The sequence below is a fragment of the Passer montanus genome, unplaced genomic scaffold (assembly GCF_014805655.1).
Source record: "Passer montanus isolate IOZ18808 unplaced genomic scaffold, ASM1480565v1 scaffold118, whole genome shotgun sequence".
NCBI lineage: Eukaryota > Metazoa > Chordata > Aves > Passeriformes > Passeridae > Passer > Passer montanus.
The window spans coordinates 207,922-230,666 of NW_024358500.1; the positions used below are offsets into that span (position 1 = coordinate 207,922).

Sequence of the window (22,745 nt, forward strand, 5' to 3'; positions counted from 1 at the left end):
ATTTTTAATTCGGAGATTACCAGCATTATTAAACCAATAACACATCCAGCAGGTTGCAATGCATATGGTTCTTCTAGAAAGCTGTTCCAGTAAAAAAGATTAATTAATAACAGAGTGGAAATACACGATTACAGTCATTGCAGAACAGCCCCAAACAATCACAGCCAGGTAAATGTGGTTATTCAGTTTGTGGATTCATGAACTGGTGTTCTCTAAAATGAAGTATGTAGTGAAGTTAAAGTAGATGTGGAAAAGGTCAACTAAAGTGACCAAGACAGTGGAGCATCAAACTTACACGAGTAATGTGAAAAGGTGGGACTCAACCTGGAGGCTTAGTGCAATCAAAGCTGAGATACAATCAATCACAAAAGCAACTTGGTGGAAAAGGAAAAAATAAAAAGTAACTCACTGACTTCTGTAAGGGAACAGCTAGTGGCATTCACTGAAATGAAGAGGCCAGTTTCAAAGTGCTAAAAGTCCTTTACACAGTGCATGATATCTGTAATCTTTGGCCACAGGTGCTTATGGAGACAGATTGTACTTGGAAATTCAAAAGAGAGAAGAAAAACTAATGGTGATGTAAGAGAACAATAAAGGCTGAATGAAACTCTTTGACATCCTTAATCCAATGGCAGCTGCAACTGCAGAACTATGATCAATGCAAACAGCAGTTGTGGTTTTCCTAACTAATCCCTTCCTGCAAGTGTCAGAGGTGAAATGTTGGGCTCAAACTCTGGCCCAAGAAGGGGTTTTTGTGCCCTTGTGATCTCTCTAAGACAGAAGTTGCTGCAGGTGCACCACTGGTATTACAGAGCTCTGCTCAGGACAAAGCTACAAAGCAAGTAATGGGTTTTGTGGTTCCTTTTTTTGATTATTAAGACACACTTTGTCATAGTGCTCATTTTCCACTGTCCTGTGTAACAGTGTAGTCAGCACTATTGCATTTACAGTTACTGAACAAGCAGCACAAAAGATTTAAAAATAGCATAACACAGGGCAGTCGGCCACCAAACAGGTTTGTTTTTAAAGGATATGCAAATCAGTGTCACCCTATGATTATGAACGATTCTAAAACAAGCAGATAATAACAGTGGAAATAACTGCTGTGCCTCTTTTTCAGTAGAGAAATAGTTTCTTTTCTTAATTTCTCTTTTTACAGGCTTAACCCATACTTCATCCAATAGCCAGATGCTCAGCCAGTTTGGCTTCCATCAGAAGAGGATGTTTTGTACACTTACTAATGATTTGATGTAGTCAAAAAATATTAATTGGACTTCAAAACCTAGAAAGAATGGCCTAAAGTACAGTGGATGTCAATTAGTTTTGTTTGCCTTCTATTTTCAGAGCATGTGTGGCACCTTTTGATCCTAATTCCTCAAGAAACATGAAATCCACAAACTTGAGAGTTATGTTTATGCTAAGGAAAATGGAGATTGTTATCATTTTCAATCAACTCAAGTTGAAGCCTTGAGTAAATGCCAGATGTTGCAAAATATATTACCAAATTAAATGTATTGGAGTAGAAACAACACGGCTGAGTCTCAAACTTGACTCGGAATCCTGGCCAGAATTTTCACAGCTAATAGAAGTAACCAGACATAGATTTCAATCCATTCCTTCACACTGAGAAAGCAAGCTCTGAAACTTCAGCTGACATCCAGATGTCCTCTAAATCATGCAGCTTTGATTCAAATTTGTTGTCAGTATGACACTGGGAGACAGGGAAATAGAAGTATTTGGTGTCAGCTGTGAAGGCCAACAGTTTGGGTGATCCTCTCCTTTGTGAGATGAAAGAGGTGCTAACTCCTTGTTTGAGTGTTTCAGTGTTTTCCAGGAGGTTCCCAATAATCTAAGGTGTGTTTTACCTCCCTTGTCCTAAATTCTGCCTTAGTGTCACACTGGTGCTTCTGTATGTCCACGCTGTCTCTGTGGGCTGTCACTTCTCAGTGGCAGTGGTAGGGTGGTGAAATTCCTTTCCCTCCTCTTCCACAGGCACCATCACATCATTCCCTGGAAAGGACTCTGTCTCCTGCTCTGGGTAGTGCATTTCCAGCTCCTCTTCCTTGCTTTCCTGGGCATCGAGGTTACTGTCACACCCTTTAACAGCACAGTTCTTGCCACTGGGCACTTCTGAAACAGTCCCCACGATAACAGTGTCGGCCTTCATGATGTAGAGTTTTTCTGAGGAAGGAAAAAAGTAGTGCTGAGCATGGTGAGCAGTCACTGCTGCCCCAGAGTTTTTAATGTTTGTCGTGCAACATTTTTATTAGCACTCTGGACATTTCAGATCCCACTTCCATGGGATTAAGCCACTGAGCTAGAGGTGGAACTACACGAGAAAGACAAAGTGGAAAAGGCAGAAGATATTCACAAGAATCTGCTAGAAGAAGCAATTAACTGGGATCTACAGAATCCAAGGTTTATGCTCCTGCTGTTTCAAGAAACAGCACCATGTAAAAGAAACCTTTGGGTAAAGATCAGCACTGCACAGAAGTTCTGGGCTCTTAGGACCTGAAAAGAAATTAGTTTATTTCCAGCTGAGAATAAACTACAAAATTTTCTGGATCTTGGGTCCAGCTTGTTGTTGTACTGCTTCACAGAAAGGTAAATAAAGCCTTTTCAATGGCTTGCACCACTGCACTTAATTCAGAAGGATGCTGCACATCAGACACTGTAGGTTAATTGCTTGGAGATATTTGGATATGGTAAATTAAATAATCACATTCATCCCAATCCATCTCTCACAGTAAAAACAGGAGGAGTGTTTAGTAAGGAAAGGTCAGTTTTTGTAATATAAAAAATAACACCTTCAAATAACCTCAGAACTGGGTTTGGAAGCACTGCCAGAATGTCTCATGCAGATGGTGTCTCAGGTAAGAATTCACCCCTATGAACGAGCTCCTTGCCTGACTTTATCTCCCAGCCTGTGCCATGGTCAAAGACTTTATGGGAACACATGGGAGATGCATTTCAAGCCATTATTATGAAACCAGAGAAGAAAATTATAGCTAAGTACAATTTTTATTCAGTATTACAGCATCATCTTCCAGCTGACATATTCAAATTTCTTCTGTAAAATGTACATATTCCAGAATGAAAAGGAGGAAGAAGGGAATTTTCTGTCAAATTCATAGTGACTAAGACAAACATGAAAAAAAAGGAAAGCATTATATTCAAATGAATAGGTATTTTTGTGTCAAAGATCTGGAGATTCAGCACAATCTTTGTCAGGAGATTTGGACACTGAAGTTTACTAACAATCTTGGAATGACAGTATGCGCCATGTTTGAAAATTTGCAAAAAGAAGATGACAAAAGGGAAAAAAAATAAAGCAAGACTCACCAATTCTGTTGTTTGTGTGGTCTCTGACTCGAGAATCCACAGGGCAATCTGGGGCATTCCCACTGCTTGGAGCCACATCAGCCACACTCCGAGGAGGACTCTGGGCTTTTTCTGAGCTGGACACCAAGTTATTGTTGGTTTCCAAAGGAAGGGCTCTGTCAATTAACTCCTCCTCTTCTAGCCCAGTGTCAGTGGTCAGTTTGATCTTCTGCCAACAGAAACGGGAGAGCAGGAGTGGGGTGAGTGTAAAAACACTTTGGACATTGCAACAGATCCACAGGATCCTCCTGTGTGAGTGTAAAAACACTTTGGACATTGCAGGTCCACAGGATCCTCCTGTGGCAGCCAGGATGACAGAATGTCCTTCCCAGCACCACTGGCACAGGGAGAGAAATGTCCCCAAGCACCTAAAGGAACTTCAAACCAGGCTCCTGCATCACTCAAGAGCATATTTCAAAATAGTGTTTCTAAGCTGAAGTTACAGATTTCTGATGACATTTTGAGGAATGTACCTCATTTCCACTGAAGAAAATATGTTTTAGCTACCTCTTAGACTTTGCAAAGACCTATCATGTTCCTATGGAAGAATAGAACGAGCCAGAGGCCAAACTGATTTAACTTCAAAATATAATTGCCACAGCAGAATGTCAGATAGAAGAAACAAGCTCAGACTACCTAACACATGAAGAATTAATTACTAGCAGTTCTTTAAAAGAGGAACCAAAATCTGAGAGAGGTAAAGGTCCTGCACCACAATTTTCTGGTGGTTCTGATCATATTCTTCTGTTTCCACAAGGCTGGGAAAAAAAAAATATTTTGAAATGTGCACTTTATATCCTTGTTCATGTCTGATTCTATAGAGGCAAGAATTGAAGCTCCTCATGATTCAGGAATTAACAATTACACACTGAAATTATGACAGCTGATTGCAACCAGAGTGACTGGAAAAAGCAGCATCTTGTGTGTGTGCAGACACACAGCATTTAAAAGAAAACTCATTAAAAAAATGAAAAAAATTAACAGTCTAAAGAGTGATTTAGCAGATCTGGACATTTAAAGATCCTAATAAAAAGGATAATAAACTGAGAATACTCAGAAAATGAAAGTGGCTGTTATTTCACTGACAGAGGGGAAATCAAACCAAGCAGTGATGATTTCAGCAGCTGAGGAGCTGCTTTCTGCTGCCAGATTGACTGGAGTTTGTCCTGTTCATCTGCAAACTGTTCTAAAACACCAGGAGCTTGTCCTGAAGCAATGACAAACCAAACCCACTGTTCATCCTGTGATTTCAGATCTTCTCCCATGGAATGCACCATGAATGGTTTAACACCAAACTAAATCCCCTCACAAGCAAGACTGGCAGCTGTGGAAGAGGTTTTACAGCAACTTCTGTGAGCCAGAGAGAAGTTTGATAAGAGGATCCATGTCTACCCCTGAAAGAATTTTCTACCAAGGTTGTTGACAGAGAAACCAAGAAAGAAAGAAGGAGAAATAAGAGAAACCTCCAGCTGCCTATTCCAATGAGCACTTTGTCTTTCCTGACCAATGAGTAAAGGGTAAATTTAGGAATTTTGTAAGAATATATAAAAAGCATGCATGCTATAATAAAAACAGTTGGAAGCCTTCTGGAAATGGAGAGTTGCTTTGTATTGTGACTGTCTCAACCACGACAGGCAGCATCACATCATTTAACACCACACTAACCTCAGCTCAAGACATGAAAATATTGAGTCCTAATACATCTCATCCCACCTAAATTATTACATACTGTAGTGGAAAGTCCAAACTAAAAGGCTGGCACTTTTTAGGCAGGACATTTGAAAATAATATTATTTACTTTGGCATGGGAAGTGATCTGTTTTGGAATATTGCTCACACTTACTGCACATTTGTTCACAAGATCCGAACCTGCAATGGAAAGTAAGAACATCATCAGAAGAAGAAGCCTCACAAAATCACAAGAAAGTTAATATATGCTCTGAAAGATCACTTCCTGCCCACCCCATGTGCATGATGGTTTTCTCAAAACCCAGGCCACACTGAAATTACACTCCTGAGGGCAACCAGCAACAGGTTGCTGCCAAGACTGGGAAATCCTGCTGTCCCCAAAGCCTTTTGCACCACACCACAACTGCTATTCACCTTATGAAAAAATGAACTGATGAAACTGTCTAGATAAGAACAATACAGGCTTATTAAAAAGAAAATTAATAACTTTCTGCAGGATTAACTGGTTAGGTCGGTTCATCATATTGTCAGATGATTATTAAGGGGGTTTATTAAGGATTTTATGCACAGTTCCATTAACAGGGAACACTGGGCAAAGAAGAGAGGTGAGGAGGAGGGAGTGTACAACCTCTGCAGCACCATGAAGGTACATGGGCTCAGACTTTCTGCCTAATTTCACCCTGATGTGCAATCACCTTTATTTTCAGAGCACCAGCTCTGCAATGCTGCACAGTAACAGTTTCTATTGTGCAAGGAAAGTGAGGGAGAAAGAATTCCATTTTGAGAAAATTAAGCTGCACACAAGAGTTTTTAAATTGCATTCCTGAGTGAATGAATACAGAAAGCTCTGCTGTGTGGTGATTAGAGTCTGACACAACAGAGAATGGCTCTGGCAGTGGAACTGCTGAGAGGGGATCAGCTAAATGGGTGAAATGTTTGCACTTTATGGGATTTGTGCAGGGTTTTTTTCTGAGATCTCCCATATTTTACTGTCTCGAAATCAATGGGGCTGTTTCCAGCACTGACATCACCCAAGGCTTCAGCCACCGTGGGGACAAAGTGCCACCTGCTGGCACCTGCTCACATCCAGCGTGTCCCCTGCCTGCTCCGGAGGAGCAGGACTGGCCTCTTGCATGGCAGCAGGGACACACCTGTGACATGAGAAGCTTTCACTTTTTAAATTGAAATTAAATAAAATAAAAATTTTTTTAAAATATTTAAAAATAAAATAAAATATAAAAAATAAAATAAAATAAAATAAAATAAAATAAAATAAAATAAAATAAAATAAAATAAAATAAAATAACCAAAACAAAATAAAATAACCAAAACAAAATAAAATATAAAAAATAAAATAAAATAACATAAAAATAAAATAAAATAAAATAAAATAAAATAAAATCCCATGTTAAGCTATCCACTTATTCTTCAGACATCAGGATGGCACTGCTGGCCCCTCAGTCACTCACCTTGAGGTTTGAGCACGTATTTGTGTGCGATGACCGCCTGCAGGTGTGCTGATAAAAGAAACCTTCATTTAGTCAAGCTCACCACGGAGCCTGAAGGCTCCACCAGCCTCACCACACCCACAGATCTGCAGCCAACCTACAACGTGCCCATCCTGCTTTCTGTGAAAGAGGGAATGTGGCTCTGCAGACACACCCCACATGTAACTCCAGGCAGAGCTGTGGGGAGTCAGTGTCAGCAAAAATCACCTTCCTCTCATGCTCAGAGCCCAGTTCTGTTCCCAGAACCAAAAACTACTCACACAACACTTCGGGTATCAGTTAATATCAATATCTTTGCTGAGAGAAGAAACAGCTAGTTACCTTTTCCCCTCCTGTTGTCACCCACCTGCTTCCCTCCCTAAATTCACAGCTGCTTCCATCTCTCATGTTCTCCAACGTCCTGCATGAGCAGCTTGCCTTAAACCCTTATCTGGCCTGTAGAGAACATTCTCTTCCCCAGTGACCTCCACAAATATCCCCATATCTGAGTTTCCCATCTGCTCTTAGGCAGACCAGGCAGCACACCACGTGTTACAGCTTGAAAAACTCACGCTTTCTTCTGAGCACCAGGATCCTCTTCTTGCAAACCTTCCATTTCCAAAACGCCAGCATGGCCCCAAGGAGCACTGCCACGGAGAGAACCACTGCCCAGAGCACCACACCTGCAGCACAGACAGGGAGCACAGGGCAGGCTGAGCAAGGGCAGAGGGAAAGCCCTGAGTCGATCCACGTCTTTGAACGTAGGACCACAGACATCATTTCACCAGTCAGAGGGGATTTGCAGGAAGTTCCCACATAAAAATTGTGTTTACCAAAGATAATTCCAAATCAAAAGTGCTAGAGAGAGTAAATGCTGTGTCTTTGTTACCTCCTATTGTCATCTTCCCCTTGGCTGAGGTGGGAGAAGTGCCAGCCTGAGCTTTCTCCTCAGGAGTTGAGCTGGGATTTTCAGCTGTTGTGACACTTAGAGGGTCACCACTAGCCGAGGTCACCAGGCTCTCCTTAAACATCCTCAGGTCAAAGTTATTTGTTTCATTGCTGAATCTCATGGACAAAGTGCTTGGGGTGAGGTAAGTGGGCAACTGGTCCAGGCAAACTTGATCGTGAGTAGCATTTCCTTTCCTTAGCGTTACTTTGTTCAGCTTGGCACAGCTGGGCATGGAAAAGAACAGGTGTCATTGAAAAAGAACAGATAGCACTGAAAAAGAACAGGTATCATGGAAAAAGAACAGGTATCATGGAAAAAGAACAGGTATCATTGAAAAAGAAGAGGTATCATTGAAGAAGAGCAGGTATCATTGAAGAAGAACAGGTATCATTGAAAAATAACAGGTATCATTGAAAAACAACAGGTATCATTGAAGGAGAACAGATATCATTGAAAAATAACAGGTAGCATTGCCCTGGTACAAGGCACATGCGTTTTCCATGTGACAAACATCCCCTTGGCCATTTTTGTGCCAACCACAATTATTGTTTTCTGTGTAAAAGTCACTATTCCTCTCATCCCTGTGGCATTAATTCTTGGCCTGGATGCAAAGCTGATACTCACACAGGTGTGCAATTCCACTGTACTTAGTAAACTAAAAATGAAGCAAGCAGGATTCCTTTTGTCCCTTCTCCTCCAGCCCAGAGCTGTGCAACTGGTACTAAGAGAGGCCTCTGCACATGAGCCCATGGAGATTCCCTTGCTTCTCAGATGAATTTGTATACTTTGCACCAGAAGTGACATCCTTTATTAATTTCAATCCACGAGCCAGTCCCATTGAAGAAGCACAGACTTACTTGGTGTGGGGTTTGCAGACGTCTGTGCTGGAGCTTTGATCAGAGAAGGTCCCAGGAGGGCACTCTTCACACGTGACATCATTCTTTGCGGTGCCTGAACAAAAATCACAACTGAGGACTGACAAAATAAAACACACCAGGTCCAGGCCTGTGGCCAGGAAAGGCAGAGTGGACGGGCAGGGATTCCTACCCCTGATTTTGACTCCAAAGCCAGGCTTGCAAGCAGAGTGGTGCTGGCAGCGTGAGCAGCTGTTGAGCACGGGGAGCCGGCAGAAGAGCCCCGGGCGGCACTCGCACACGCGGCCGGAGCTGAGGGAGCAGGGCTGCTTCTCCACCAGGTCCAGCTCTGGAACACAGGCAGTCGTTGGGAAGGATGGAAGTTTGGCAAGAAAGTCTCACTGATACGTGTGGTGGATACCCCATGAATCTTGACTTTGTGTTTTAGAAGGTATTGTAATACAACATATATTATAATATATGTTATATTACAATACTGTACTAAAAACTGTACTAAAAGACTAAAGAGGAAAAATATCATCAAAAAGCTAGAAAAAAACAGAAATAGAATGCATAACAAAGACTCCTGACTCCCCAGAGTCCGAGCCAGCTGCATCTGTGATTGGCCATTAATTAAAAACAACCAACATGCACCAATCACAGATGTGCCTGTTGCATTCCACAACAACAGATAATTATTATTTACATTTCTTTCCTGAGGCTCCTGAGCTCCTCAGGAGGGAAAAGTCCTAGCAAAGGATTTTTCATAAAATATCATGACTGCAGATATGTATGCTTAGCAGAAAGATTTTTGAATGTAGAAGCTGAAGAAGGAATAGAGATGGAAGCAAGTTTTGATACAGAAGAAAGGAATTGCTGAGCCAGTCTTAGTGGATAACCAAGGAGGCAAAGGGTATTTTAGTTAGAAGGGGTTTCTGTGGCTTAGAGCAAAGGATAAACCCACCTCAAACAAAATGTTTTTATCAAGCAGAAAGATAGCACAGGCAAACAAGTCTGCTGATGTTGCAAGTAGAAAAAAGGTCTCAGAATTTTCCACTGAAAACTGAAAAACAACTTCTAGCTTAAACTGTAATGCACTAACTTTAGTGATTGGAGAATAGTGACATGAATATGGTAATTGTAGTAGTTATGATAGGCTATAGATAAAAGTTAAGGTACAGATTGGTTCTGGCTTTGGACACTTCCAGGGATGGAACAGCCACAGCTGCTCTGGGCATCCTGTGCCAGGGCCTGCCCACCCTCCCAGGGGAAATGCTTCTTCCTAGTACCCAATCTAAACCTGCCCTCTTTCAGTTTAAACACATATAATGGTAATTTATGAATAATTAGAGAAGCCTGTAGATAATAGCTTGTAATATAAGACAGAAAGCAGAAACCAGACTGGGATAGCATTGGAGGGGAGAATTTTTAGGTAGGTCACACAGGCAGTGACATGGATTGTATCCAAGGTAACATTCTGCTGCCTAACTCAGCAACCAAGGATAATTTTGCTGTGGAAATTCTAAAGGAATCAAATACAAATTAAGTGTAAATAAAATATACAGAGAAACAGTGTAACTGTGAGGTATGTGTGGAAAAAGCAAACCTTTTAAGCATGACACACAAGCATCACATCGTGGCTTTTGGGATTCATTGCTCAAATACTCATTAGGCCCACATGTCATGCAGTCTTCAGATGGATCCCGAGGACATGCTTTCTTTTTAACATAGCCTGGAGGAAAAAAAAAAAAAAAAATCAAAATATTCAAGACACCTATCCAAAATGGGCAGAAAACCTTCCTGAAATGTTCTTGTCAGCTTGTTTACCTGTTAGACACATTACCACAGTCTTCTCTTAGTTATTTGGTTTCTCTAGGACATTTTTGCCTTTCCCATTCAAGGGCTAAGGTAGAGGGCCAGGACACAATCCCAGCTGGGATGGACTGCTGTGGAATGGGCACATGAGAAGTCATTTGCTGACAGAAAAGACATCCAAGTCTCCATGAGGGCCACTTGAATTATCGTGGTGCAACATAACAGCCATTGTCCTGCCACTGCTAAGCTCCCGGGGAACTGGGTTTCATGTTTCCTTCTGTTCTTCATTTGATTCAAAGGACTTTTCTAAAAGCTCCTCTTTCTTTGCAGTGAGCAGCTGAGTCAGTAGCAGATACGAACAGGTTGTGGTTTGAAGGAGCAGTGGATGATTACGGTGGAAAAGGATTCTTGTAACTTTTATTGTGGAGGAGTCCAGGACTGAATGAGGATGTAGCAATAAAGAATCAGCAAAGGTGAACTCATTATTACAGCCTGGTGTAAACCAGATCTCTGCTTCTCACCCAGCCTTACTATGACACCCCTCATGACAGGAGCTTTGGTTTTGGAGAAGTAAAGAGCTTTTCTTGGGAATGTCAAAGTCACATCCCACCCATTTTTTCTTTTATTGGACCATTTTGTTCACCCCTTGCCTGAAGGGCTCCAGTGGTGTGCCCAGCAGCACAGGATGCCCCAGGGGGATCCTGATGGAGCTGGATGCAAATATTGGCAACCAAACTCTAAAGCCCTCTGTGCCACAGAACACAAATACAGGACAGAACTTTCCTTTGAGAAAAACGAAAGAAAAAGACTTCTGCAAGAAGATACAGATGGTGCTGAATAAAATACCCACCCACCGAGGGGGTTCTGACCAATGGGGCAGTTCCAGACACTTCCTGAGCTCGTGTCTCACCAAGGTGTTTCCTGCTGCTGACCTTGTGTGCCTCTGAGTCACACCAGCTTCTAGCACAGCATAATGTGTCCCCTGCTTCCTCCCTCGTGTGAGACACTTTCTAAACTGTTGTGACTATGAGAATAATGTCAGATTTTCCAAACCTTCATTTTACATTGTTTCATCTCTGAGAAGAAAGTCATTTAGCCTAATTTCACTGTGCTAATTCACACCCAGGGGCAAGTTTTGAAATGAATTCTTCGACCTGGCTACTTCAGTGTCAAGTGATGTGATAAAAATATTTTTTTTAAATTTAAAATTTATTTAATTTATGTTAATCATAAAATTCCCATTATAATTTTATAACATTATCTGATTTGCATGCAGACTACACAGGAGCAGGACAGTGGAGAAGAGATTCACATCTGGAGCCACATTAGAGAGTGATTCATTAAATTGTCCCTTTCTTCAGGGACAAAACACAGCTCTGCAGATACACAGGGTTCCTACTGTTTCCATGAGAAGGGCTCCATATAAATGGGGCTGAATTATAAACATACCTGAGGGACACTGGTAACAGCAGTTTTGTGAAGTTTCATCATAGAACCAATTATCTCGTGTATCACAGGAATGAGGTGGGGTTAATGACGGCTAGAAATTGAAAAAGACGAAAGACACAATTAGAAAACAATTCATTCTGTACTAGAGCAGATCCCAATGCCTGTCTTAAGCAATGGTGGTTGCAGACAGTAAGGAAAAGCCCACAGTTTTTTGAAAATTATTGTCTGTATTTCCTTTAGAAACATTGCAGCCGTGAGAAAAAGAAAATAAAATTACTGCCCTAAAATTATTTCATGTTAATTGGAGCTAAGGATTTCGTGTAATCCACAGAGGTCATTCCTGTTTGCAGTATCCAAGTTTTCTGTTACTTATGCAGTCACACTGTTTGAATTTAGCAACCTAAGTGTCTATTATAAACCAATAAATTATTTTATGTATCATTTAGGGACAAATCCTGCAGGAGGATTTTGCCTTGAAAATAATGCTGCAGATACTCCCATGATGAAGCCCTTATTCAAATAACTGATCCCACTTCTGTTGTGAGTGAAGGTTTTCAGAAATAACCTTTCATCATTACATAACTGATATTTATTTAGTTAAAAAACCCCATAAAATAGTTTTGATATTAGCTTACAAAATGACACCCAGCTACAACTTGTAACAAGAATTATAAGATTTAGCTTTTGTATGTCTGGGCCACTACATGCTCTGGGAAATTACAGTGCTGCAAGTGTTCTGATGAGACATCTGATTTTTGAACTTGGCATCTCCCTTAAGAATCCCCTAAAAATGTTGTTATCTGAGATTCATTTTCAGTATTTACTAGAAGGTATGAACAGTGATTTTTTGGGGGGTTTTTTGGGGGGTTTTTTGTTAAGAATTGATAAGCAGATTCTGTGGAGATTTTCCCACAAGATACTGGTAGAGCAGTTAAATATTTCAGAAACTCTACGTCTCACTTTCTGCCAATGAATTTCCCACTGGTCTTTGAAATAATACTCGCTGTCACCAGCTGCCTTTGTGCACTGTGCAGAATCTCACCACCTAACTCATTTCACAGCCAGTTCTCCTATTAAACACACACAAAATAGAAAAATTATTTAACTTCCGTCAGAAAACAGGAGCTTTCAGTCAAGGAGGAAATAAACAGAAGAACAAGAAATAGCAACATATCGAAACCATTAAATTTCATGTAAGTGCAGTAACAGAAGTGAAAACTCTGAACGTCTCTGCACTGTAACCCCTGGGCTTCCCTATGAGCTCATCCTGCCTCTGGAGCCAGAGCAGGAGTTTGTGCCTGCTCAGCCTGACTCAAACCACCTTTACAAAGGCACCCCGTGTTTTCCTGCTCCGAGGAGGAAGAAAAGGCTGGAGGAGAAGGAAGTGGTGTCTCCTCATCACGTGTGGCATTCACATTCTCTGAAAAAAATCCCAGGATTTTTCTCCTGGGAAGCTGAGAAGCCTCTGAGAAAAGGAAAACAATTCTGATCTCATTTGCTTCTCCTGTGCTGTGCTCATGTGGAATGTGTTTGGAGATTGTTCACCCACAGGTGATTGTTTCAGTGCATTCTGCTGTGAGTTGTTTTCACTCTTTGGCCAATCAGGGCTAGGCTGTGTCAGGACACATTTTCATTATTATCTTTTTAGCCTTCTGTAAGTATCCTTTCTGTATTCTTTAGTATAGTACAGTATTCTTCAATATAATATAGTATAATAAAGTAATAAATTAGCCTTCTCAGTAAGTGGGGTCAGACTTATCCTTCCCTCCTTTGTCAGGGCTCCCTCCAAATCCAAAACTCACCTCTGTGTGCAGGGGTGCCCTGGACAGGCAAACACCCCCAGAAATGGCCAGTCACCACCAAAAGGTCAGTCCTGAGTTACTTAGTGAATTAACTTTTCTATAAAGAACATTCCAGAAACAATAGCATCCTGGCTGTAGCTAAGCCAGCCTGGATTGGTTTCTCTGCAGGAGCTGTGGGAAGTCACCATAAACACCTAATTTTTTCTTCCTGGTTCTCTTGGGCAAGCAACTCTGTCTGCAAATGGAGCTGAATTTTAAACAAGAGTACAAACCCTTGAATCATTGAATTACTAATGCAGCACATAAGCCTACATCTTATTTAATTGTCTAGTTTGAGGTTTAAATTATAGAATAGTGTCTGTGTAAAAATGTGAGAGAACAGCTTTTTAAAAAGTTACCTCGCTGAGAATATGAAAATCAGGAGTTTAGTATTAGATTCTGCTCCTGGTTCCAACAGTGCACGTTCTGATTATGAATTTGACCTGCTGGTAGTGCAGTGATAAATCACTAGGCCTGCATACTAAACAGATTATGCAGATATATATATGTGAGAGAGCACTCAGGCTTATTTTCCCCCTTTCCACGGGAGGGCAGCTCTGCACTAGAGCCACCCACATCTCACAGATCATCCCTGGCTCCTCCACAAACGCTGCTGCCAAGGGTCCAGCTGCAAGCACAGCTTTGCAGGCACCTGTGCTGCTGCTGAGCCAAACCCAAGGTGCTCTGCTGTGAAAGAACACCCCTCAATTACTGTGAAAAATGAGTATTTTATGATTGGCTTTTTGCAAATATTAAAATGAATATTATATGGGTTATGTTAGAAAGTTATGCTGTGTTCATTTTCTTAAGTAGTGTGTTAAATATAGTTTGAGGTTATAACATAATGCTAAAATAGAAACTATACTATGTAAGGTACTTTTTTAAAAAGAGAGAAATGAGGTACTCACACCAGATAGCAGCCACAGGACACCTAAATCTTTCAGAGAAAAAGAATTTATTGCTCCATTATCACAAGAAGCTTAACTTCTTCCCACCTCGCTCAGCCCTGAAGATGCCTCAGGATTCAGAGGAAGAAGCTGACCCTGACCAGACAGAATCCTCTGTTTGAATGGAATTTATGCATCATGGGTGAGCTGTATGAATATGGAACAGGCTATTGCTTTTAAGGGTTAATCCTCTGTTAATGTGGGTCCTTTTTCGGGCTTATTTTGCCCACAAAGAGGTACCCGGACTGTCCCTAACTCTTTGTTTTTATTCTCTCATATTGTCCTAAATCCTAATTGTCCAAATTTTTATTACTTTCATTTTATTACTCTTTTTATAACCATTTTATTACTATTAAACATTTAAAATTTTAAAAACAAGTGATTGGTGTTTTTCACAATTACCCCATCTCTAAAAAAAAAACCAACTTAATCCAACAGAAATTAATTTAAACAAATCACAGCAGGATGTCTATGACTGGGAAATCACCTTCTGAAGACCCAATCACATCTAATCTATAAGCAAAATGCCTGTAAGTCAGCATCTGTTCAGTAGAGGTGTTTCATGAGTATAAAAATCAGTACAGATCCTTTCAGTGATGAATAACCTCCATGTCAACGCTCAGCATCAGTCACCATGCCCCCATTCTTGTCATCTTTTCCCCTCCAGATTCTAAAGCTGTTTGACTCCTCGTGTGACCTGTAACAGCCACACGAGGATGCAAAGTTCTGCTCTTAGCTCAGCAGGAAGGTTGGTTCCCAGCACTCTCAAAGGCTCAATGAAGTTTTATTGCAATAACTTCTGCTGCTGTCATTAGAACTTCCACTTCTGTTTGTAAATGTGTGTTATAAAAAACCCTTTAACATTCGAGGAAGATCACACATATTGGATGAGGCATGTGGCTGTGGTGGACAGCAGGTCTTTATCCTTCTCTCTGATTTTCTCTTTAAAGAAAGGCTGTGGATTTAGCAGGAGCTGGAATACATCTTGTCAAAGGAAAGATGCCAATTCCCATCCTGCTGGGACTGCTCTGTGACAGCAGGCACAGGGATGCACTGGTTTAGAGCTTTCAGTCACCCAGCAAGTCAACAGTTTGGTTTTTTTCTTTTCTGAATGCTTTGCAGATCAAGGACCAATTAAATAAAGCAAACAGATCAAAAGTATTTGGGTTTTTCAGCACTTGCTTGAGAGGATTTGTTTTAGAAAATAGGCTTTTTACAGCTCTTCTGACTTTCCTTATTTCTACAAAAATGTTTGCTATTCCAGTTTAAATAATGGCAGTTGTAAAGGTGGTGCTGAATTCAGTGGCTACTCTGCAATTCAGTCAGGACAAGGTTTGACTCATTTATGTATGGTTTTTTGAACTCATAGAGAAAAAGTGATTGTGAGGCAGAGTAAGAAATTGGCTTGCTACAAATGAGCTGTAAGTCAGGAAGAAAGCATATTACTGTAAAAAAAAAAAAATCTACCAGCAGTGGCTATTCTAGAACTGACTAATACTGCAGCAAAACAGTTAACTGTCTGTCAAGCTTCCATCCAAACTCTGACAGTACAGAAAAAGCTGAAAATCTACAGCTTCAAGTGGTCAAGCTTCATTTGCTTGATAGTAAAGACATTATCAACAAGTGAGAGTTCTGTGAATATAAAGAGAAACAAAACCCAGACTGTGGACTGAGGTAAGGTGGAACATGGTTTAAAAATATGACCACTAAACAGTAGAAAGTATCACTTGTGCTCCATTAGCAGAGCAAGCATTGCTGTGAGAGAGGCAATGCAGGACAGGGCAAGGCAGCTCCTCATCCCAGCAATGTCTCTGATCACTTTACAGGGAGGCAGAATACTGACAATGAGTACCAGAAAATTTTCTCCCTGCCCCATTCATTTTGTGAACAGACCACAAAAAGTGATGTCAAAGAGAAAAAGTATCATCTTTTTGTTTCCATTGGCTTTCCTCCTGAAGCAGTGTGCAATCACACACTGGACAAACTTGTCTGAATGCCTTCCCAAGGATTACAGACTCCAATCCCACAGAACATTTGTCCCTCTGTACTTCAGCAAGGAGACATTGGCAGCACAGATAACATGGGGAAAGTAAAGCAAACTTGCAATGTGGGAGGGGAATTTACAACGAAAGACACAAGAGCAAACTGCCACCAAAAGAACCAGGAGGATCTTTTTGAAATGTCTATGAAGAGGGTACAGAACTTGGTTATTTTCAAAGATTTAACTGGAGTCAGTGTCTTGCAAAAAAATCTGGCAGCCCAAGTGATGTGCTGGATTTTTCAGTTGCCATGTACTGACAGGTGTCTTAGGCTAATCTGTGCTTGTATTTCCACTGTAAGGGAAATGTAAGGGAAATGTAAGGGAATATGGCTCATTTCCCATCCAACACTCCATGCAAATACTCACGTACTTGACTTTACCTGGCCAGTCTCTCTGTGCCTGACCTTTCTACTTTTTAAATGTGAATTTTTACGTGTCAGTCAGGGAAATCACCTGGATTTATGCCAGGTGCTGAGGGCTCCTTGCCATGTGAGGAGGGGACCAGTGGCAGTGTGTGGGTGGAAGCAAACCCACGAGAGCTGATACGATCAGAGCAGGGAGCTGGTGTGCATCTACAGCATCAGCTGAGTTCAGCTAGTGGGTTGTGTCTGTTTGAAGTGATTTTTGGTTCAGAAATAGCAGTGGATTCATGAGGAAATCAGTGTGAGTAGGGTGGGGGGTGTAAAGAAGAAGGTCTATTATTGTTTAGCCTCTACACCTTTCAATTTGCCCCTCCTGACTTGCATCAGCAGAGTGGGCAGCAGCCCTCTGAACCAAGATCTGCAAGGAATGTGCAGAAACAGAAGCCCCCCACGCCATGAACCCTTCCCTCACCCCTGGCTGTGATGTGCCTGGGGCTGCAGCAGCTCCAGCAGTGCCAGCAAGGTGCAGATCCCAGCTCACATCCCACATTCCTGCCTGTGAAGATCCCAGAGAGGACAGATTCTCCTGGCTGCTCTCTTCATGCCTTCATCTCCTGAGAGCTCTGCCCACCACCTTTAGCCCACTGTGTTGCACAAGCCCTGCTTCTGTGGACACCCACCCAACACCCATGGCTCTGCAGCCCCAGTGCCCCAGACCTCACCTGAGGAGCTGCAGGGTCCTGGTGTCCCCCTGCCTTACCTGTGGGGTGGTCTGGATGTCCTGGAGCAGCAGCAGCAGCCACAGTCCCAGAGGCAGGCTGCAGGCAGCCATCTGAGGTGGAGTTAAATGGCCCTGGCTGCCAGCACTGCAGGTGACACAGATGGGATGTCCCTTCTGGAGGCTGAGACCCTTCCACGGTCCCAAGTCATGCTCCTTGCCTGCTCCTTCAGTCCAGAGTCATTCCAGCTGCTCAAGACAAGCAGGCAACAGGCTTTGAGGCTCAATTGAGTTGAGGAAACAATTTAGAAGGAAGGGGGAGGGGGGCTGCCCCAAAAGAGAAAAGTAAAAATAGAACAAAACAAAACTGCCTCAATGTGTAGTCCTGGTGCTGGCAGTTTCTGCAAGTCAGTTGTGAGAATCAGGGTTGTCACCCAAGGCACAGGGCTGGCTGTGCTCAGGCTCCTGAGTCATCTGTGCTGCTCTCAGAGAGCTCTTCACCACCCCAAAGCCTTGGCCAGGCACAAGTCCAAGCCCTGCCCCAACCAGCAGTCACTTTTTCAAGAGCTGCAACCAAGCCTCAAGGAAGTTCCCAGTAAAAAATGCTAATTCTTTCAGTACAGTCATTCTGCTCCTGTTTGGATGAGTGGGTGAAGACTCACAATCAACCATGGTGACTCCTCTAAGATTTAGGCTTCACACTTTGCCACTTCAAATACCAACACACTACACACCTTCCCTTAGAGAAACCTTCCCTTTCCTCCAATCCCAGGAGAAAATAACTCCTGCTGATGACAATCATCCTTAAGACTGTACTCATCATTTCACTCACTTTCATTTGTTACTCTGGATGGTTTTTGTTCTGATGCCTGGAAATATTTCAGTTGGTTGAAGATGTCATGAAGCCTCCTTATCTGCCCTAGAAGTATAGTCAAAAGTGAAGGTTAGCCACTTCAAAAAGGCAAAGTGCCTTGAAAACCCTCTGAGGTACACAGGAAAATAATGACAATTTGAATTCTCACGTCTCTGGGTTGTTTTTTCTTTGCTTCGCGCCCTTATCAACAACAACAAAAGAAAGGAAAAATACTAAAAGTCAGATAAAAAATATTTTATTAAAGATCCACAACCACCTCACTGCCATCACAACCAAGCACCAAAGGTGAGCATTCCACAGGGACCCTGTGTAAATATTTATTTTCAATTCACAGCTGCAACAATTTTAACTCCCTCGATTTCTTTCTCCAGAATGCCATCACACAAACCCCAGGCATTTTCAGCACACTGCACACAGTGTGTGACACACAATGCACCTCTCTGCTCAGTTTCCAAGCTCTCTTAGCTATAGAAACTCTTGGAGTAGATTTGCCTTATAGGTCTAGAGACAACTGAGAATTTCAATGCCAAATTAATACATTCTTGATTTTGCTAATTAAATAATGGGCTAGAACACAACTTAATCTTCTGTAGTAATAGGCCATTAGGCAATCATCCCAATTTATTAATGCAGTTTCAAGTAACACAGCAGTCAGGACAATTGATGAGCTCTGTTGTATTTTTTCCTTCCCTTCTGTGTTTTTTTTCCTCTTCCCAGGCCCTATCAAGCCTTTCTAGCTAAAGGACAGGCACCAACACCACAGAGAGCCTGGAAGGTTTAAGTTACACTGCTGAAGTGAAAGTATCTGATGCAACAATTGCTTATGTGAGTACAAAAATCTGTGTGTAAAAGACTTTCCCAGAACCAGGGAGAGTTTTCTGGCCTATTTTCCATAGGAAAACTGAAACGGGCATACTGAGCATTTTTTATACATATGTCTATTCATTCCTTTTTAATGAATGGCATCAATATTTTTTTAACCCATTAGATAACTTCAATTAACTTAGTCTGAGATGGCAATGGCATTAAGTTTTACATGGAATAAGATGGCTTGGATAAAGGGACAAGGTGCTGGTGGCACTCACTGGGGGAAAGGCTCCAGGGTGCTCCTGAGAAGAAAAACTCCACTTGCACATCCAAAGTGAAACTGGACTTCCCAGCTGCCATTCTCCCTTGAACTTCTCAATCATTAAGTTTCTTTCTTGACTGAACTAGATATTTAAAAGGATAGGAAATGGAAAGTGCTTATTGTTGCTGCTGGCTTTTCAGAAAGGCTGTTACATGACAAAATGTTATTACAAGTGTGTAATAAAAGCAACATCGATGAAGAGGGTGAAGAGGTTGTTCCACAGGAACATCACAGTCTGTATGCATTTCCAAGTGAATGCATTTTTTCAGACTTGGTGTATTTTGATTTCAAATACAACAAAAGGGGCTTTCCAAAAGAAGCTCTATCAGTAACTGGAAGAAGCACCTCCATTTTATTACAAACCCACGCTACTGTTCTCTACATGGTGGCTCTATTTCCTAGAAAATAACCTCCCATGTTAATATGAAAAAAACCCCACAGAACAAATAGAAGCAAATAACCAACCCCTGATTCTCTGGTCTTCCATCAAAGGACAATGTCTGTCAGGAAAAAAGGGGAAGGCCCTGTGAGCATGTTGTTATTATTTATAATGTTTATTTGATTACACGTATCTGCCTCTGACACCTGGATCACTTTTTGTTTTAGGTGTTAAAGGGAGTGATGCCCTCAGAGAAGCTTTCTTGGAATTTCCTATTTTAATTCAGAAAACCCTGTAAGTCAGGGGTTGTTCAAATGCCACTTGATACCTGGAGCAGGAGAATGCAGAGACCCAACGAATCCACAAGGGAAAGCCTCCACCACATGCCCAAAAATCCCTTCAGCAGTGTCTGTTCTCTGTGCTCTGACAGTGAGAGCCTAGCAGAGGAAGCAGCAATGGAATATTCCAGAAGGATCATTGGCACACACGTGCTCAAGCAAAAGTGCTCGTGACGTTTTCTAATTTTGAAATGGCTGATTTTAATCTCATGTTGTACTTCTACCGAGGTTTCTTCTGCTTTTAAATATGTATGTTCAGTTAATATAAATCTAGCTGTATAAGATGGGAAAACAAACCACCAAGAGAAGTGTCATCTCTTAACTTCTGACAGATAAGAGACCATGAAATTTAAAAGCATACATATTAAAATACCTAGTCTAAAATCTGTATTTCAGTGTCTGGTAGTGTTGCTATTCAGAGTAATGCCAAACTGATTTTTGCCTTTTTTGCCTTTACATATTCTCTATATTCTTTACATATATATTTATAGCTCTGTAGCCTATTATTGTATTCGTAGCTAGCATTTTATCGACTCTATTAGACAGAAAGACAAAATAAATTCCCTAGTGGCTCCAAGCCCTGGGGGTCCAAGGTTGAAACCAGCTCTCTGAGACACATTTTCATAAAGAAAAATGAGTTCCTACCTAAGAGGGTGGAGGGTTTCAGAAAAGGGTAGAACCAGGAAGGAGTTACTTCATCACCTGTGCCTCTAACTGGGGATTCTTGTCAGTTATGCTAATTTATTAAAGACATAAAAATTGTGTCTGCTTTTTGTTACATGTGCATCTCTGGCACTTTCCCTCTGGTGTTTTGTGCACTGTAAGGATCTTTAAAAAGGGAACCCCTATCATCACCCAACTGTGTCTTGTGCTTTTAGGACCACTGAAACAGCATCAAGAGCCAAAAAAAAAAAAAAAAAAAAAAATCATCAAATTCTTGCCCATTATCCAGATGAAACAACGCCAGAGGCTGAAACTTCATGAGGAGCCCCAGGAGTGCTAAAGGTGGGGGGGGCTGAGATACACACTACACACCTTGGGGTACAAATTAAAAAAGAGAAGAGAAATGGAGGCATTTCCTGCAATGAGAAGTGCAGGGAAGAAGGACAGAAAGAAAGGAAGAAAGCCAGGAATTATTTTCTTTCTGCCTTTCTTGATCTCTTTAGGCATTTCACCCATTGGAGAGCTCTGTGCCTGGGTGGTGACACTGGGAGCAGCACACAGGATCTCAGTGATCTCAGGCATTGTGAGGAAAGCCAACACTGAGCTTCTCAGTGAATCCTTCCACAGCCACAGAGGACAGACAGAGGGAGAGCAGAGGGATCTCACTGAGATGCAGCACACCCTCACTGGGCTTTGAACTGGCTGCAGCTGACACAGTGTTTGAAATCGCACGTGGAGGCAACAGAACCTCATTCATGCCACAGATTGACAAAAGTCTGTCCCTCTATGCCACTGATATTTATTTGGTGACCCATACACTTATCATTCTTAGTATTACATACCTCTCAATCCATTTAATTATGTCACTTTAATGGATTAAATACACTGCAGGTGCTCTTGAGAACATGATCTGAGAGCTGTGTTGATTCAGCAATTTACCTTAGTACATTTGTCCATTGTGATCAACAATGAAGATGGTTTAAAGCTTTTGTTGCACACTTGTTAAAATGCAGCAATGGCTTAAAATGGGGTACCATCAGGAAAGAAAAAGGTTACCATATTAATAACAAAGATAACAGGTCTTAATTTCCAATTACACTCCTTTACATGTCATTTAGATAAATTTTATGTGGACAAAAAAATCTTATATCTTTGTTTTCATTATCTTTACTAATACTACTTCCTTACATCAAGAGATAAAATAAGTAATGTAACAAAAAAAAATCTGTATAAAATGTCTTTTACTGCCCCATAGTAGCTTCAAAACTAAAGTACATTTTGAGTCAGACTGAAAAATGAGAAGAGCTGACAGAGAACTCAGTTCTCTTAAGAAAACTGGGGCTTCTATGAAAAACCAAAATCATATCACAGAATTACTATGTCCACAGGCTGGGAGAGACAGAGAGGGAGAGGGAGGGAGAGAGAAATTACCTTAGATGAGAGATCACACCATGTCTGTACTTTCAGTAATTCTGACTACAGCTTTTGGCATAGTTACACATGGTCATTCTCCATAGAAAAAGCTCTTGGTAAAGCAACTTGAAAAAGCACCAAGAGCTGCAATTCTATGCATTTTAATCCCAAATAGAAAATAAAAAGGTTTGGGGAAGACTGGCCAGGTGGTTAAAACACAGAAGTGGGGCTCATTAGTTCCCCACAGTGTCACAGACCTTTGGGGTAGCTCCTATCCTTTCTTGATACTCTGGTTCTCCTCATCTAAAAGCTGAGTTCAAAAACAGAAACCAGATGAATTTTCCTTTGTGGACACAAACAAAAGAAACTTGGGAAGTATTAAATAATTTTTGTGAAAGAATCAAATGGGAAGATTT

At 41.4% G+C, this 22,745-nt stretch overlaps 1 protein-coding gene across 2 annotated transcripts; it reads right to left on the minus strand.

Annotated features, from left to right (window-relative positions):
- Positions 1–1,556: 1,556 nt before the first annotated feature.
- On the minus strand, positions 1,557–17,859 carry TNFRSF8 (TNF receptor superfamily member 8). 2 transcript variants are annotated; one of them, XM_039697586.1, is made up of 11 exons: positions 17,576–17,859; positions 11,625–11,715; positions 9,967–10,092; positions 8,554–8,709; positions 8,364–8,457; positions 7,447–7,730; positions 7,130–7,240; positions 6,540–6,587; positions 5,225–5,250; positions 3,343–3,550; positions 1,557–2,181 (listed from the first exon to the last, which is right to left on the minus strand). In XM_039697586.1, exons 1-11 carry the CDS (start codon positions 17,645–17,647, stop codon positions 1,937–1,939), a joined length of 1,461 nt encoding a protein of 486 aa, XP_039553520.1. In that variant the 5' UTR covers positions 17,648–17,859; the 3' UTR covers positions 1,557–1,936. The 2 variants fall into 2 exon arrangements, with proteins under 2 accessions (XP_039553520.1, XP_039553519.1); XM_039697585.1 differs by having other exon boundaries at positions 5,180–5,250.
- Between the last annotated feature and the right edge of the window lie 4,886 nt (positions 17,860–22,745).